Source organism: Erythrolamprus reginae, chromosome Z, assembly GCF_031021105.1.
Source record: "Erythrolamprus reginae isolate rEryReg1 chromosome Z, rEryReg1.hap1, whole genome shotgun sequence".
Classification (NCBI taxonomy): Eukaryota; Metazoa; Chordata; class Lepidosauria; order Squamata; family Dipsadidae; genus Erythrolamprus; species Erythrolamprus reginae.
Genome location: NC_091963.1, coordinates 21,381,858 through 21,401,354, shown reverse-complemented (window position 1 = coordinate 21,401,354; position 19,497 = coordinate 21,381,858). Strand labels below are relative to the sequence as shown.

The window sequence follows — 19,497 nt, the reverse complement described above, 5'->3', positions numbered from 1 at the left end:
TAAGTTCAAACTATTTCGAAACATGAAAGTCATTAACTACAAAACTACATTACTTTATCAAACGTTACATTAAAATCCTAGGCATTTTGCCACTAAACATGAATTTTGTCTACTTCTTTTTAAGAGACCAAGATATAATTCCCCTTATTTGCTACTTCTTTAATTTGCCCATCCTCATGCTACTATGATATGCACACCAACTTCTTACTTCTTCATTAGAATCTCCAAACAATTCTGAACTGCGCTAATAGAAAATACACTTAAGAGCAAGTACTACTATGTTTGTTTGCGAGAAAAGTACTGTACATCTTTTCATCTTCAGAAGAATATACTCACCATCCAAAAGGTCCCTTATTTTATCCAAATAAATTTCAAAATATGATACCTAAAAAAATGTGGCATAAGAAAACTGTAACTTTTCGTTTATGCAAAATGAATAAATATTAAAATAATATATCTATGATTCATTTATAAACCCGAATACAATATTCTGAACCATTTTAATAGCCATAGCATTATAAAGTTCACAAATGTCAAACATTTAAAATGGCACAATTTTTTAAAAACAACCTGTGACAATAAGAACATAGAAAATCAAAAATGATGCTGAAGCTTAATAAAAATGTCATTAGTTATGCATCATATATATAAAATTACTAAAACTATTCAAACATAAAATATTTAATCTTTGCAGTAAAGAAGTACTACTCTCAAATCTCTATGGCATTTCAAACTATAGAAAAGTGAAAGTGGGAAGACTAATGTTACCCAAGTATCAAATGTATTATTTTAAGACAAGCAATCATAATTTTTTGGAAGATAGAACTGATCTTTCATTCTTAGACCCAAGAATACTTTCTGATTGACTTTTAATAATGTGCTTGCTTTAGTAAAGCTTAGTAAACCATAGTAAGAAAGTAAACTTGGGTCTGTATCTAACTTTAAACTAAATGACTTTACAGTTTGAACAAAAGGAAATTGGACTGCTCTTACAATAGGAAATCTCCTGGACTCTCATATATTTCTAAATTATTTCAGAGGGCTCTCAGCCTTTGAAAAGCAACTCTGAATTTTCTTTATTTTTGCTATCCATAGAAAGGACCATTGAGAAGACTATTCAATGCATCTAACAGAATCTGGTCTGAGCCAATCTAAACATCCTTAAAGTTTAAAATCGTAATGTTCTTAGGAACTTGACTGAGGCATAGTCTGATCTTGCAGTTTGAGAAGAGTTTGAGCCTGCTGCTCTCAATGTGGTAGACACTGTTATTGATCCTGTGAAGACTGTCCATACATTAGATCATCTCCTTCTAAGTGGCCACAGCTATAGTAAATTCATTCTTGGATAAAGGTTGATTCCATTAAGGCAGCGGTCCCTAAACTATGGCCCGCAGGATGGATGCGGCCCGCTGAGGCTGTTTATCCGGCCCGCGGCAGCGCACGAGATTTTACTGATCGATATAATAAGACCCCAAATTTCCTGTCCACTCATAGTAGTTGGCTGCTGAGTGAGGAGGAGGTGGAGAGCCAAGGGGCGGGGAGGAAAGCAGGCCTGCAATTGGCCCCTTTCTTTGCCGCCTTTAGGGAGAGAAACTGTTGCTGCCCTATGGCAGAGCAGCAACAGTTCCTCTCCCTAAAGGCGAGAAAGGGACCAATGGCAGACCCACTTTCCTCCCCGCCCCTTGGCTCTCCACCTCCTCCTCCCCACCTCCTCCTCCGCGGTGAGTGGACCGGAGATTCAGGAAAAGGCGATTGGCTATTCAAAAACCGTGCATTGAAAGTCACAGCTAAGTGCGCCATGGCTAAGTGCATGGGAGGGGAGGTGGCCGCTTGCAAACCCGACCTCCACTGCCTCCCCACCCCCACCCCCGTGGCACAAGGCGAGCACACCTCACCGCTGACACAGGCAGCAGGGACCGCCCTTTCCCCCTTCAGGGCCTCTTTGATAGCCTTTTCCGGCAGAGGCGCCGTGTCTGCCTCCCCACTGGCTCCTGCTGCCGGTGCACAGCTCTGCTCACTCCAAGCCTGCCGCTGACGCTTGAGAGCAGCCTTGGGGCTCTCAGCATCAGCGGCCGCCATAGCGCCATTGTTGTTGTTGTCACGGCGCTGGCCAGTAAAGCCAGCTGCCCGGGAAAGCAGCGTAGGACAGCGGCACGTTTGAAAAGCACGCTGCTTTCCCGGGCAGCCGGCTTTACTGGCCGGCGCCGCAACAATAAAAACAATGGGAGATCCCCAAGCCCACTATCAAAGAGGCCCTGAAAGGGGACAAGGTGGTCCCCACTGCCTGTGTCAGTGGCAAAGTGGCCGTACCGGCTGGGATGGGAAAAGGCTGGAGCTGCACGAAAAGCGGCACCAGCTGGTGGGGCCTGGTCCGAGAGGAGCCGCCACTGTCGCTTCACCAATGGCAGCTGCCATGGGGGCTGAGCCAAGGGGAGGGCGCGGAGGCGGTGTCCGCCGGAGAAGCAGAGAGAGAGAGAAGTGGACCGAAAGAAAGAAAAGGGAAAGAGAGGGAGGGAAAGAGAAGTGGAGATGAAGGAAGGAGGGAGGGGAGGGAGGGAAGGAAGAGAGAGAAAATGGGGGGGATAAAGAGAGGCAGAGAGAGATTGAAAGGGAGAGAGAGAAAGAGGGAGAGAGAGAGGGAGAGAGAAAGGAAGAGGGAGAGATGGAAAGAGAGAGAGAGAAAAAGAGAAAGAGAAAAATGAGAAAATGATGGAGGGAAAGAACGAGGGAGAGGAAAATGAAACAAATGAGAAGGAAAAAAAGGGAGAGGGAAGAGAGAAGTGGAGAGGAAGGAGGGAGGGAAGGAAGGAGAAATGGAGGGAGTTTGTTGATTTAAGTTTAAATTTATTTGTTAATAAAGAAGTATAAATTACTTTATTATTTAATTACTTTATTACTTTTTTATTTTAAATATTGTATTTGTTCCCATTTTGTTTTTTACTTTAAATAAGGTATGTGCAATGTCCATAGGGATTTGTTCATAGGGGTTTTTTATAGTCTGGCCCTCCAACAGTCTGAGAGACAGTGAACTGGCCCCCTGTGTAAAAAGTTTGGGGACCCCTGCATTAAGGAGACGGTGTATCCCCTTCTCAAGAAGCCATTGCTGGACAGTTATTATTGGACAGTTCATTTGGTCTCAAAACTGCCCTTTTGGGGGAAAGGCTGTTAGGAACATTCAGCTTTGGAGGGCAATGGAGGAAGTGGATTATCTGGAATTTTCTCAATTGGATTCCAGATCACTTTACAGTACTTACAAATTAGAATTGGGATTTCAGTAGCACATCCATCCTGATTACTGTTATCTCTCAACAGTTTTCAATACCAGCAATCATGGGGGACTTCTGGAACAGTTTAGGGGTTTAGAAGTGTTGAGATGGTCCTTTCTTCATTTGGGGTTGATTCCAGTTCGGTCTTTGTAGGGCAGAGATATCTAATCATAATCTAGATTATCTATCGAGAGATACATTAAAGAATACTTATTCTCTAGGCCAGGGCATTCTATGAATTAAATTGGGAAGGTATATGAATAACCTCAGATCTGATATTTCTTTAATTTTTATTTTCATAGTTTTTTTCTGTTGTTTTTACAATATGCTAGTCATCCAGTTTCATATTGCCAGATACACATTGATATAAATAAAATGAACGAATAAATTACCTTAATATGAAATTCCAAATTTTCATCCATGGAATAAATATAATTAAATATATCTTGCACTATTCTTGGAATAATCCCCATTCCATCTGGATCATGCAACTTCCCCTTAAAATAAAAATAATTTTAATTATTACCAAGATTGCATATTCAGTCTGAAAAGAGTAAATAAGATTTTTGAAAAACTATATTCATTGCGCTTGAAAACTAACTGGAAACTTCAACTAGTCTAGAATGCAGAATTCATAAACATAGGGTGTGATGAGCATGCTTTGATGTATCCATGTAACACCTCTGCTTCACTAACTGTGTGGTTGCTAGTCTGTTTCCTCTGTGACTCAAGTCCAATGTAACATAGGGCCTACTTACCTGAGGAACCACCTGTCTCTTCTAGTGCCTGCCTGGCTGATCCCATCTGATTTATGAATGCCTTTATTGAACACTGACACATTTTGTGACCAGGAAACACTCATTCTCTCTAGCAGCATGTGGACTCTAGAATGATGTTCAAATGGCCCCAGTCTACTTATAGTTCTCTGAAACCCTCTTTGGATTGTTGGCATTGGGGTTTTTTTTTAATTTTTATCTGCTTTATAATTTTTGCCATCTTACCTCCTTTTTGTTGTCACTTCCTCGCTTTTAAATTTTTTTAACAGTATGTAAACCACAGAAACCAATAATCAGAACACATATAAATTTAATAAGTTATTAATTGTTATTATTATAAGAAAAGTGTACAGGCATGATCTGGTTAAATCTAATCATTAACCCACTAATTTCAACTCTGAGAAATAACTACCTGTTTTATTTTTCCCACTGAAATTGATGGAATGTAATACAATTTACCAAGTTATCCTTGTACCATTTAGATGTAATCCTTGCTTAACAATAGTAATTGGGACAATAAAATCTGTTGCTAAGTGATGAGGTCATAAAATAATAATGGCATAATGGCATCACATAATGGCATCACTTAGTAGTCCCAATCCTGGCAATCCCTGTTGCCATTGTTAAGTGAGCATCAAGGATCATTAAGCAAAGATCTGCTTGGGACAAAGATCTGCTAGCTTCCAAAGACCAAAGTCAGTGGGGAAGCTAGGAGAAAGTCCCAGACAGCTTACAAGAAGGCCAGAGGGCAGGTGTGGGGAATGACTTACAGGAACAATTTGTTGACTTCTACATTGACTTTGCTTAGCAATCACAAGACCACATGGCACTGTAACCATTTAAGTGTAAGCTAGTTGCCTGTGTTGATCATGTGACTGTGGGAAAAGCTAAGATGGCCAGAACTTCAAGAACTGGCAAAAAGTATCACTCATTTAGTGCCACTGTAACTTTGAAGAACTGTTGAACAAGTGGACATTAATCAAAGAGTACCGATATCTTCTTTCATTGAGTTCCTAATTATCAGCAACTAAGCTGCTACGTTTGCTCTGCTATCATTTAAATTTAGAAGTAAACAATTAAGTTCTTACTTAAGTTCTAGCCATAATTTATTGGATCTTTTTGCATCTAATCCTCTTTTTATTATCACATTTTACAATCTTACTTTTATAATATGAGTACTCTATGTTATAACCTGCGGTTACAATACCTATACTTACTACTTACTTAAAATATAATATATACTATTGATAACTCAATAAACAGAATTGTTCCCTAAAATAATTACATTAATGTTCACCATTGTCTATGAATTTTCTACTACATAATTTTATTAAGAAATACCTTGCTGAGTTATAACTACTTTCATTTATTTCTACAATTATTCCCAGTTTGCCTTAATTTGAGTCATTCACTAAATACAGTTTGATGTGTACAGAGAAGCATGCACTAAGTAACATTTTTAACAATATCTTACCTCCATAGTGTGAGTTTTCCCAGATGATGTTTGTCCATAAGCAAATATTGTACCATTGTATCCTTCAAGTACATCTACAGTAGAAAGAATATACATTAATAATAGATTCCATAGTAGCTTCATGCAAAGCACTGTACTCTGAAATCAATACTCTTCTTTAAAAGATTCATTAAGTTTTGCTCCAGAGAGTCCAGTACAGTTGTACACAATAAAAGTGTCTAATAAAGCAAGACAATTGTGGTAAAAAGGAAGAACAGATATTTGATCTGGGCAAATATTTAACTTCTTGCAAGATCAGGAGTTTCCGTGCATATTACAGTTTCTCCCTAGCAGAGTTTCTATTATTTAATCTAAGCATTTAAGAAAAGTATACTGTATACTTAACCTTATCCTTAAACTTTCATTAGGTGCCAGGGACTTTCTTCCTAAATATGGTATGGCTGAATTATAGTAGCTTCATATGATATTCCATAAAAAGAAACCACTGTACAAAATCTTTGTAATATTGACCTTGCATACTTGCTGCTACTTTCTCAGATATGGTTTTAATTTGTACTTCTTTTCACTAGTAATACAATCTTTAGTGAAACAAGGAAACAACCACTGTGCATTCTCAATCATCTTTCATCCTCACCTGTCTCTCATTTCTATTTCGTTCGTTCATATTCCCAACTTTATGATTATTATCTCAGCAGCACAAAGCAAGTACAACCCCAGACTGTGAGTTTACGACAATTAATAGATAACACTAAATAAGCTTAATAGGAGATAAAGAATAGATAAGACTGGTTTGTTTTTAATGATCTAAGGATAATTGGGAGGAAGAAAGTTTATGGCTGGAGTATATGGAAATAAAAAAATGTGTACATAGTTTTCTATTTAATAGCCTATTGCAATGCATGAGAAAAATCAGCTATTGCAATGCATGAGAAAAATCAGTATTGTATAATAGTATTTAATTACTATTATACTATATACTATATAGTTTAATTTATTTCCTAAATTTTGGAGTAGGTTTCTTGGCATATTTTTGAAAGATATATGAAAAAAACATCTCTGCATTCAGACATTAAACTGAATTTTAACTCTGTATCAGACTTAAAGAATAAATTAATTTTTGAATCCAATCTACATTGTTTAGTCTTGATACTAAATTAATGTTTTAAAAGGCAAAATAGGTTATGTACACAAAATTATACCTGTGACTCACATATTTTATTACTAGTAGCTGAATACCCATGCTTCACTATGAAACTATGTGATTGGACTTGATAGATTGATAGTTCAATCTATCAATAGCACCAGTGTGTTAATATAAGGCAACTGGCAGTTGGAACAGAGTTCTATTCAGGTGGGGAGTAGAATGTCTAAACTCCCGGCTCATAAAATGAGTCCCATGCTGCGCCATGCCTACTGGCGGTTGGAACAGAGTTCTTTTCAGGTGGAGGGGGGGAAGAGGACAACGTCTAGCTCATTAGCATCAGTATATATTCTTATATACTGTATAAGAAATAGTAATGATCTGATGGTCATTTTGAAAAATCCTTTCTTAGAGAACACCTAGGAACATGCATGCCAAATGTCAAGTTTGTAAGCTTTACAATTATGGAAATTGTGTGATGAGTGAGTGGTATTGGCTTTAGGTAGGTAGGTAGGTAGGTGGGTGGGTGGGTGAGTAGATGGATGGATGGATGGACGGACGGACGGACGGACAGACAGATAAAGTAAAGTTGTCTCCTCTTACCTTTAACAATCTTTTTAGCACAATCATTATATACTTGTTCTTGTGATGTGTGGGACTGGAACACATGATCAAATGCATAAGGCTTAGACTGGAAAAAATAAACATAAGAGTAAAGTTTTAAATTTAGAACAATCCTTTGGTATTCCAATTAATTTGGGGTCAGAGGTTACAATATAGTTCTCTTTGGAGAGGGGCGGCATACCAATTATGATTATTATTAATTATTATTATTATTGTTTGTTAACAAAAATATTTGGCTGCATTGGCTGCCGATCAGTTTCCGGTCACAATTCAAAGTGTTGGTTATGACCTTTAAAGCCCTTCATGGCACTGGACCAGAATATCTCCGAGACTGCCTTCTGCCGCACGAATCCCAGCGACCGATTAGGTCCCACAGAGTGGGCCTCCTCCGGGTCCCGTCAACTAAACAATGCCGGTTGGCGGGCCCCAGGGGGAGAGCCTTCTCTGTGGCGGCACCGGCCCTCTGGAACCAACTCTCCCCGGAGATCAGAACTGCCCCTACTCTTCCTGCCTTCCGTAAACTCCTTAAAACCCACCTTTGCCGTCGGGCATGGGGAAACTAAACATCTCCCCCTGGGCACGTTGAAGTTATATATGGTATGCCTGTATGTGTGTATGTTAGTATTGGGGATTTTCTTAAACTTATAATATTTTAATTAATTGGATTGGATTGGATTGTTTTTCACTTGTTGTGAGCCGCCCCGAGTCTTCGGAGAGGGGCGGCATACAAATCCAAATAATAAATAAATAAATAAAATAAATTTTTTTACTAAACCTCATATAGTTCCTTGAAAATACTAATTTTCTTTCAAGTTGCACATTTATTTTATTATTAGATTTCTAAATGGACCCACTTGGTCAATTTAATGATACTAAAACTGATAAAAAATTCCAGCAAAAGGAGAGGTAATTTTCAAGGTTAATTTTATCCAATGCTTAAGATTATGTTAGTTTTAGTAAATCTTTATGCATGGACTGTCCAGCAGATTTTTCAGACAACATTGAAAGCAGTGATTTAACCATTAAAACTGGTCTAATGAAAATATTAGAAAAAATACAGGGATCCAATATAACCTGAAACTAAATTAATTTTAACTTTGTATTACAGTGTTCCCTCGCTTTTCGCGGGGGATGCGTTCCGAGACCGCCAGCGAAAGTTGAATTTCCGTGAAGTAGAGATGCAGAAGTAAATACACTATTTTTGGCTATGAACAGTATCACAAGCCTTCCCTTAACACTTTAAACCCCTAAATTTCAATTTTCCATTCCCTTAGCAACCATTCAGATTATTACTCACCATGTTTATTTATTAAAGTTTATTAAAAAAAATATTTATTAAAGGCAGATGAAAGTTTGGCAATGACATATAACGTCATCGGGTGGGAAAAACCGCGGTATAGGGAAAAAACCCACAAAGTATTTTTTAATTAATATTTTTGAAAAATCGTGGTATAGACTTTCCGCGAACTTCGAATCCGCGAAAATCGAGGGAACACTGTATTTGATTATTTCATCTCATTTTGATGCCAGTCAGCTTTAGCCTAGTAGTTAATACCAGGTTGGAAAACGGAAGGCCATAAGTTCAAGTCCTGAAAGCCAGATGACTTGGACCAGTCACACTTTTCAGCCCAACTCACCTCACAGGGTTGTTGTAGTAGAGAAAAAAGGAGGAAGAAAGTGCATTGGATATGTTCACCACCTTGAGTTATTTGTAAAAATAATAAAGGCAGGATATAAATAAATATTATTTTTTCTTGTGTTTATCAAGATTTTTCAAAAAAAATGCAGCTCTTATTAATTTTTCTTCCATGGAAAGGAACAAATAAAATACTGAAGTGATAAACATATATTTTAGAGTTTCTAGAAATATTTTCTAGTTGAAATATTAGATGGTCCTTTCCTTACTAGATTGAAATATAAAAGTACTAGATGCTGAAATAATAAACAGTCTAAAGCAGTGGTGGCGAATCTTTTCAGCACTAAGTACCAAAATGGAAGTACCAAACCGGGGAGCACCGGAAACTGGAACAGCAGCTCCCTGGCACACATGCACAGGAGTGCCACAATCATCTGTTTTTAAGGTCTAAAGACTGTCAATATACTCAACACTCCTAAAGAGTTAAGCAGAGAGATATGAAATGAAGTTTCATAATTCTATCAAGTACTAACTAGGATTTATTTCAATAGGCTGCTTCAAGAAATATGATAATACTTTCAGAAACTGTATCATTTCCAACCTGGTAAGAAATGGTACGTTTAATAGCCACATAGCTTTTGATTGAAATATATATATATATTTATATTCTTCTCACATATTAAGAATACACTAATTCTTTTATTAATGTTGTTAAATGTGTTTTATGCAAGTCACTACAAAGCTAATTTCACAAAAACCACCATATTCTTAAAAATACTGAAATCTGTTTTATACTAATACACAATAGCAAAAACAAGTATCATTACAAATTTGTGAATAAGAATTTCCATTTTGTTTTAATTAAAATACTTTACAAGTTTAAAAAATTAGATTTAGAGAAGTATGATGAATATTAAAGAAAAGTTTGTCATTATATTCATTGCTGGTCTCTATTAAAATTTAAACGCAAAAGGCACTGTGAAAAGGTGAAAATAAATGCTGCTATTTAAGTTATCCTTGTACAGTACTCATTTATTCATTAAAGAGATGGCTATGTTCATATATATCCAAGATATTATTCCTTAATAATATAACTCTGGTGTTTATTTAACTTACAATAACTTTATTAAAATTATGTAGTAAACTTTGCTTATGATATAAAATTAGTAATCTAATGACATGTGAGTTGACAATCAAAAGTTTTCTGACATTAATCCTAACTGCTGTAATTACTTTCAGCATCAGATCAACATGCGTTTCACAGCAGTTGTAAGGAACAATGGGAAAGTATAACTGTTTGCATGTTCTGTTTACAGGTTTTCCATAGGTATTTGGTTAACTGTTTGGAGAAAATATTGGGTTGCAGCCTTTATCTGAACAAACAGGACTTACCCTTTTAAGGAACTATCTAACTTATTCTGACAAGTTGAATTCACACAATGACAAACTTTTCAGCTGATTTATCCAGCATGTAGCATGTGTCCATGTTTTGCAGAGATCTCACGAAAAATAATTCCATTCATAACATCAGATTTTGGAATGACTGAAAAGCAGACACACACACACTGGCATCTGCCAGAAGACTAAGGGTGTGGCATCAAAAATGATTGTTCATTCTAAGGTCAAATAAAAACTGGATATTCATAAATTATGAAATAAAAAGGTCAATGCACCCAATTTTAAACAATTCTGACGGTAAGACTTCTGCCTGTTTATCAGAAACCTTTATCTCTGTGTGCACCTGATATGCATGTATTGCACATAAAGCACAAACAATGTGTCCCTCCTTAAGAATGAAAGCTGTCCCGGTAATTTGGGGACAATCACTGGCATTTAACCCAATTCACATCATAGGGATGTTGTCCTTGAGTTGTTCATAAAAATAATCTTTTCATAAGCAAATGCCCTTACCCAAGATCCAAGAAAGATTGGATTAACCCTCTACCATCTAAAAACAAAACTCACCACATGGCACCTGGGGAGATTGCATCCCCCAAGGAGGCTTAACCAAGCCTGGGGTCAAAAGACAATTATCCCTGCATGGCCCCATAGGAGTCTGACAACCAATCAAAATACAAGCTCAAATTCAAAGCAAAACAGAGAGTATAAATCTCTCTCAACCCTGTGCTCTTTTTGTAGGGGACCTCAAAACATGTGATCCTGTCCACCATTAAAAATCAACTTTCCAATCAGCCATCATGTTTCCAGTGTCTTTCTCCCCACTTGGAACTGAACCCATTCTGCTTCTGTAACTTCAGTTTATTTCATTATGTGAAATTTGCTTTTAAAGCTAAGCTAAATTTTACATTAAACACAGAAATTTATTAGAGAAATATAGATATGCCCTCCTTAGTAAACTGCTTGCTTGCAACAGGTAGTCTATATTTCAACAGCCCCCAAAGCATCCTTATTCCACACAGCAAGTTAACAGCTTGTTAGGTCTCTAGTCAGGACTTATTTTCACTTCATCCTAAACTCCTCCTCTAGTCCAACTGTGGTCTATTCACAATGCAACCAGAGTAGACTGAATCAATAAAGAAAAGACACAAAGAAGTGATAAGCCAACTCAAATATCTAAAACAAACAAAAAGAAAATCTTGCTGGGAAATTAATATATATGCTATATTTTCCGAAACAACTTTTATTAAAATATTTTAAATACATAAGAACTACTATAAAAATAGTAAATGTGAAAAAACATTTTCAATATCAACTACAATCATCTGGGCAATTATACATACAATCCTAATCATTTTTTTTCTAAAATTGTTTCATAATTCTCTTCTATGACTTTTTTTAGAATGCATACTATAAATATCAAGCCTTAGAGGGAAAAAATCTTAATATTGTTCTATAATTCTGTGACACGTGCAAGTTTTATATATCACAAAAAATTCTCTGTATATATTTTTTACAACACACATGGCCAAGTTGCTATTTATGCCAAATATAGCCATTCTAGACAAAGATTGCATACCTTAAATTATTCAATTTTTATAGCTGCAAAGTCAGATCCAGTAATGCAATGTACACAGGGTTACTTCTGAAGACTACCAAAAAAATAATTCAAAGTGTAATTTTGATATTGATAGACTAGGACAATAATTATGAAAAACCAGAAATATATAGAAGAAAACAGAAAGTGGGGTTTTTTTTCAAACCACTTGAGAAAAATAAGGCTTTTCGTTATTTCTCCTTATTTCCCCAAGGTCTACAAAGCTCTGTTTATGATTTGCTGCATGTCTTCATTTCTTAAAGAACCTGAACTTCCTCCGCCACATTTCCAATCACAGTTCAAAATGATATCAGTTTTCAAAATCTTTTAAAAGGACCAAAACAATCTTATTTCTTCTCCAAGTGAGAAAAACTGTTCTGGAAATGTTAAAACAAATTCTGCAACATGTCTTTAAATCTGAAGCTACTACAGCCCCAGCTTCTGTTCAGCAGTAATGAGGAGTAATTATTACAATGGAGGTAAATTTACAACAAATAAAACCATTAAGGTCAGGGAAGATTGCCATAAAGAAATGCGTCATTCCTGGCAACTGAGTAAATCTGAATTGAATAAAATAAACTCAAAGGAAAATATTTTCAGTAGTTCCAGCAGAAATACATCTCTGAAATGCTCTTCCTGGGAGACTTCTTAGATCTAATACTCTTCTTTTTTCATATTTCTTTAGATTTGTAAGAAACTTTTCAAATGTTGGGCAGATTTCTTTTTCTATGCCATTCAAGTCACTCCCACAAGTTTTATTTGGACAGCAAGAATAATCTACTTATTTCTAGTGTATAAGACATATTCCCTCCCCCTCTCCCCTAAAGTGGGTGGAAATGTATGTGTGTCTTATAGAGAAAATGTTGCAAAAACTCGCCCACCTGCCAGCCCCCAACCTTTGGGCTCTATCTCCCACCAATTTCCCTTCTTGCAGCAAACAGCAAACTTCAGCATAGCCTAATTTAGCAGGAACGCCCCATTTTCAACCTCTAGGCACCACATTTTGGCCCATTCCAGGCAGTAAGTATGGGCAGTGGAATAGGGTGAAAACAATGGAGGCCAAAAATGAGGTGTGCGGAAGTCGCGACAGGCATTGGTAGCGATCCCCGCATTCTGGAACAGTTGATAAGCGCTATTCTGTGAGGCTGATCCAACCGCCAATCAGCTGCAGGTGCTAAATCTGTTTGTTGCAAGGAGGCAAACTGCTGGGAGGCAGAGGCAGATTTTTAAAATTGTTTTCCTCCCCAAAAGCTAGATGTGTCTTATAGTCCAAAAAATATGGTAGTTAATGTACAATTTTCACAAAACTTCATTATAGTAAATTACTTAGAATAAGCTGTTTAGACAAAAATATAAAAAGGATTTCCAGATGTTGTTACAATTCATCTGAAAAGAACATAATACATTATTAAATAAGGCTCACACTGAGTGAAAAATTGGTTTTGAAGTATAAATCCTTATGAAGAAAAAATTGTTAATAGTACTTATTACAGAGCTGTTGTAAAGTGATCAATCAAACCAATCATGTTTTTTCCCAAACCTATTCTCCTTTTCAGTTCTAAAATCACTTATTATGATGCAGCTGAGCATCCACTACAGTTCAATAACAACATAAAGTTAATCTTCCATATATAAACATTTATGGTTTTGCCTGAAGAAAATCTGCAAAACGAGGTTAGATATTCCAGAATGCCAAGTCCAGGAGCATTAAAAGTGTAACATAAAAGCATACCAAAGATTCAGCAAAAACCCACATATGCATAGTTTTGCACTAAATTATGAAATGCTTTTCTGCAAACACATTAGTAATGGAATTCATGTTGTGCTTTAATTCTGCTTATACAATATTGTTTGACAGTAAATTAATGTAATATATGCATGTTCAAGTTTGCTTTCCAATGATCTATAAGAATTTGCTGAGATAGAAATCTATCCTTCCTACAAATGTGTCAATTGCTATCAATTAACTTGCTGGAAAACAGTGAGTTAGATAATTACACTAGTGCTCCTAACATGCACATACTACAGACTTTAAAACTCCACAAGGGAGCTCTTCCATATTCTGTGAACACAACAGCCTCACCAGTGGGTTTTATTTTGATGCTTTTGAATACTTCACTTGTTCTGCACAATAAGGATTAAAATAACCTGGAGCTAACTGCTTTTCTGTATGTTGGGTTCCTTTTTCGATACTTGCATGACATCAGAATTGACAGCTGCTAGAATTATTCCCTTGGTTATGTGAGAAGAGCTCAAAATTTAGGTCCAATCTCTTAAATAAATACTTCTCGTGGGATGCCAGGCTCCGTCCAGACCTTCGTTTTTGACTCCCGCAACTCCACTTGAGCAGCCCCACCTCCAGATCTCTCATACTCTCATTCAGGCCCGGCGCAGCCCCCGCTTTTGGCTCCAAAGTCAACTTTTGATTACCAATACCTGCTGCCACCCCTATCAATACAACCCTTCCAGTCAACGGTCAAGCCTTTAGGGAGACCCGAAGACAGCGCAGCCACTCCTCTTTCATTTCTCTTTCTTCCCACCCGGCGTCTCCCAGCTACCCGTCTTTCTCCCCTCACTCACCGCGATGACGACGGTATCTTCGCCCTGGAACTTGGCAATATACCTGTCGCCTCGAACCACTTCCGAATCGTTCAAAGGTCTGAAGCGACACATTACTTTGATGTTGCACTCCGCCGGGTCCGCCATCTTAGGCCAAAGCCGCCGCCCGCTGCAATCACCCTTTCCCCCTCTGGGATGCTGCCTGTCAAGCTCCCCAGCCGCTCAGCTTCTGAATCCACGGCCGAATTATCTTCTCCTTGGCCAAGGGGAATAATTATGGCCTCTTCCGCACTAGGAACGAAGAAGGGCTTTTCTACCGCTACTTCCAGCATTCACTTCCTTTCCAATATGGCAGCCATGAAGGCACCCGCGACCGGCGAAACCGAGACCTCCCCTTATTTAAAACGAGGGCGGAGTTGACAGCTGGCTTGGGAGGAGTGACGTCACCTTCTGCAGGGATGCCAACGGCTTCTTCGTTCTCTCATTCTCTCTCTGCGCAGCCGCTGAAACGGCTCGTGTTCTTTCAGCGTGAAGGCAAGGAAGCTGTCAACTGAAGCAGCGCACTCCCATCCGTCGGAGGGCGGGGCAGGACCGCAACGCGCGTGACAGACAAACGGAAAAGTGGAGATTTCGAGCGCGCGGGAGGGGGGTATTGATGCGCAGGCGCTCACTTCAAACGAAGAGAGGTTGAATTTAGGACGTCCCGCAGTCCCAGGTTGACTGGTTCCCCTCAGAAAAGCACCGACTTCATCCTAGGATGAGAGATCGTCAGGGAATCTCAGGGATAACTAGAACGTTGAATAAACTTTGCGCAGTGAAGGAAATAATGATATAGGTTTTTTTTTTAATTTCTATATATTTCTAGTTGTCTCCAGGTAACTTTATCTGATATTATGTGATCAATTACAGGATCGTACTCAAACTTTTTACACCTACATCTTTATTTTTAATATGTTATTTTTAGTGTTAATCTACCGGTATTCTAGTCGCATTTCATCTTAATATGTTGTGTGAACCCAGCCAGTCATTGAGGGTGGTTCTGTATTCTAAATGAAGTCATAAAATTGGATTAACTAATCTGGTTAAATTGGTTATTCATTGATGTTATAGGCTGCTCCAGGTATGAATCATTCTGAGTAATGTAGTACCCCAATCTTTTTTTTGATTGAAACAATTGGATTAAAATTACAAAAATCAATAATATTGCTTTCATATAAGGCCAGAAACAATAAGCTCTCTTTGTTTATTTCAAGTTTTTTAGCTGCCCAATTCAAATTAATCTGTACAGTACACAACATACTAAATGCACAAGAAATAACAAGAAGCAAAGTGACAACTAACAGCTAACATGTTATAATCCGCCCTGAGTCTAAGGAGAAGGGCGGCATAAAAATTGAATAAATAAATAAGTAAGTAAGTAAGTAAATAAAATAAAACAAAACAAAAATAAAATAAAATAAAATAAATAATGTAAAATAAATAAAATAAAATAAATAAAAAATCTAAATGCAAAACTAAAATGGCAACTAAATATACAGCAAAACAACCTCAGGGGACCTCCCTGAGGGGACTTCCCAGCTTGGGATTAAAACTAGATTTTAGGGGATTCCCTAAAAGCAGAGTTGAGATCTGTCATGAATGGGGGGCGAAGGACTGATCCAGAGAGAAAGAGCAACCGTGGGGAAAAAATAAGCTTTCTAGGTTCTGTAAGATGACAAGATTTAGAAGGAACCTAGTCCTAGAGCAGTGATGGCAAACCTATGGCACAAGTGCCACAGGTGGCATGCAGAGCCAGATCTGCTGGCACCCAAGCTGTTGCCCTAGCTCAGCTTGAACGTGCAGGTGTGTTCCGGCCAGCTGATTTTTGGCTCACATAGAGTCTGGGAAATTATTTGGAGCTATTGCAGTTTGCAGAGTAGCAGTATTACATGGGCATAGGGAGATGACACCTATAACTACCCTGACTGCTGCACTTTGATGATCTTCAAAGGAAGCTCCTGTAGGGCATGTTACATAGTCCAGTGAGGAGATTACCAAAGTGTGAGTGATCACGAAGCTATGTCAAAGAAGAATATGTTGCCTTATTCTTTGATTAGTAGAAAGTATTTCATTTTACAGGATAGATGTTACACATTACCAAAGACTAATCAATAATATCACATTTCCAATTTCTCAATAGTATTTTATTAGAGAGAGGGTGGGAGGAAACATGGGAGGAGGAAGTACAGGCATAATTCCTCATAAAAAGTGTGTCTCAAATTTTAGCATTTAATTCAACATTACATTATTTTTGTAACATAAAGATTTCATGATAAATTTATTAATATACATTAAAATATTGTCCCCAACAAAAGGTCAAAAATCTGCAGAATCTTATCATACATATGAGTCAATAAAAATATCTCCCAATAAAATCTGATGTCCATCTTTTCAGGTATATTCTCCTGGGTGTACAATACACTCAATTGAATTTTGGATAAATCAGCTTTAATCTCAAATCTGCAAATACTATTTGGATATTTTTAAGAATATGAAGTAAATTATTCAATTTAACAACATTTTCCACTCGTTCTCATAGTATGATGTCAACTCAATAATTTGCTAGTGATGATTTAAGAAGGACCTGCCCTTGCAACAGTCTGTCAACGTTGCCTTAAAGCAGAATTAGTTCATCTTGTCATGTTTCCTGTCTGGCTTATCTGGGAGGGTTAATATGAATTTTACAAGACTTAAGGTACAAACTCCATGCCGCCATTTTTAATTGATTGATCTATGAGGGTGGGTCCTTCGTAAGCTTCTTTCTTTGACTGTTAAACCACTGGGGGTTTCTGCCTCTTGTTTGTCTGACTGTTTCCCTCTTTCCCCAATGCCATTCCTACATTCAATTACAACACCTTTATGTTATAACTTGATGTATTGTGGTTACCTAGCAATTATGTTTGGATGTATCACTGTTAAAAAAAACTATGACTTAGGACAGAGTGAAAACTCAACCTTTGTATGTTTAATTTAGGAATCCTTAGAAGTGCAATAAAACAAGTTTTTAGTTCTCCATGCAGATCATGTTGTAACAAGCTTACATGTCTAATGCCAATAAAACTTAAAGGAATGTTTTGTCTAATCATGGCCAAAGAAGCTCTGCCACATAATCAAAAAAATGCTATAGTTAATAATTATACAGTATAAAGAATTATTTATTTATTTATTTATTTGTTTGTTTGTTTATTTATTTATTTGGAAAACCTATTTGTCACTCACCTCATATCCAACAACTATGGGTGGTTTACAACATAAAATATCAAAGCAGAAAAAGACATTAAAATCAACAGTCATGGTACACAGCAGATAAAATCATAGACAATTACAACTCATTACAACCAGATAGGAAAGGCAGGAAGGGTTTAATCAATCGGTCACCTCTGGTATGAAGTTCCTCCATTGAGACCCCAAGCCATCTGCCAGAGTCAGCTATTGAGATCCTTTTGAAATGTCAGGAGGCTGGGAGCCAATCTCACCCTAGGAGGTAAGGTGTTTCAGAAGGCAGAGCCATAGCAGAGAAGGTTTTCTTCTGAAGCCCACCAGCCAATTTTTTTTGGCTAATGGGATCCGCAGCATGCTCTCTCTGCTAACATGGGTGGTGTTGGCCAGTCCCATTGGGTTTAAATGGTTCCTGAAGTAGCCTGGGCCCATACTATTTATTTATTTATTTTTATTTATTTTGTCCAATACACAATCAGGGTTTTAGTGGGTACATATAAATATATACACACACACAGTAAAATACATGATGAAGGTTATAGAGGAGATACTCATAGTAAAATATATCTAAGAAAGAATAGAAAAGAAGGTATAGTAATAGAACATATCAATGAAAGAATAGAAGAAGAGATATAGGAATAGAAGAAAGGTATAGGAGATATAGGAGAGCAATAGGACAAGGGACGGAAGGCACTCTAGTGCACTTGTACTCGCCCCTTATTGACTTCTTAGGAATCTGGATAGGTCAACCATAGATAATCTAAGGGTAAAGTGTTGGGGGTTTGGGGTGACACTATGCAATCCAGTAATGAGTTCCACGCTTCGACAACTCGGTTACTGAAGTCATATTTTTTACAGTCAAGTTGGAGCTCTTAATATTAAGTTTAAATCTGATGTGTGCTCTTGTGCTGTGGTTGAAGCTGAAGTAGTCACTGACAGGCAGAACATTGCAGCATATGATCTTGTGGGCAATACTTAGATTTTGTTTAAGGTGTCTTAGTTCTAAGTTTTCTAGGCCTAGGATTGAAAGTCTAGTCTCGTAGGATACTCTGTTTCGAGTGGAGGAGTGAAGGGCTCTTCTGGTGAAGTATCTTTGGACATTTTCAAGGGTGTTAATGTCTGAGATGTGATATGGGTTCCAAACAGATGAGCTGTATTCGAGGATGGGTCTGGCAAAAGTTTTGTAAGCTCTGGTAAGTAGTGTGAGATTGCCAGAACAGACGCTACGTAGGATTAGGTTTACAAATCTTGAAGCCTTCTTAGCTATATTGTTGCAGTGGGCTTTGGCACTTAAATCTTTTGTTATTAGTATACCGAGGTCTTTAACCAAGTGGGGATTATCTGCGATAATTTGATTACTCAGTTCGTATTTGGAGTTCAGATTCTTCCCAATGTGTAGGACAGAGCATTTGCTAATTGAGATTTGGAGTTGCCATGTGTTAGACCACACAGAAACAGAGTTCAGGTCTTTTTGGAGAGTAGTTGTGTTATCAGTAGTGTTGAAGAGTTTTACATCGTCGGCGAAGAGGATACAGTTGCTTGTGATGTAATCACAAAGGTCATTGATGTAGAGAATGAAGAGCGTTGGTTCCAGTACACTACCTTGGGAAACACCGCTTTTAACTGGGACGGGGGTGGATATGGTGCTTCAGTGAAGTCTACTTGTGTTAGGTCGTTGAGGGAGTTTGAGGTGCGATTGATGAAATTGGGAGATGAGCCATTGCTGTTAACAAAGACAGAGCCAAAGAAAGAGTTGAGGAGGTTGGCT

The 19,497-nt window shown here is 37.6% G+C and overlaps 1 protein-coding gene across 1 annotated transcript in view; it reads right to left on the bottom strand.

The window, feature by feature from the left end:
• Positions 1–15,010, bottom strand: part of KIF5B (kinesin family member 5B) — a 48,332-nt gene extending 33,322 nt beyond the window's left edge. The window contains exons 1-5 of the mRNA XM_070727550.1: positions 14,493–15,010; positions 7,261–7,348; positions 5,517–5,590; positions 3,659–3,763; positions 337–385 (exon numbers count right to left, since the gene is read on the bottom strand). Of these exons, the coding sequence (XP_070583651.1) occupies positions 337–385; positions 3,659–3,763; positions 5,517–5,590; positions 7,261–7,348; positions 14,493–14,618 (442 nt within the window). The 5' untranslated portion in view covers positions 14,619–15,010. The remainder of the gene's footprint in view (positions 1–336; positions 386–3,658; positions 3,764–5,516; positions 5,591–7,260; positions 7,349–14,492) is intronic.
• Positions 15,011–19,497: the final 4,487 nt, after the last annotated feature.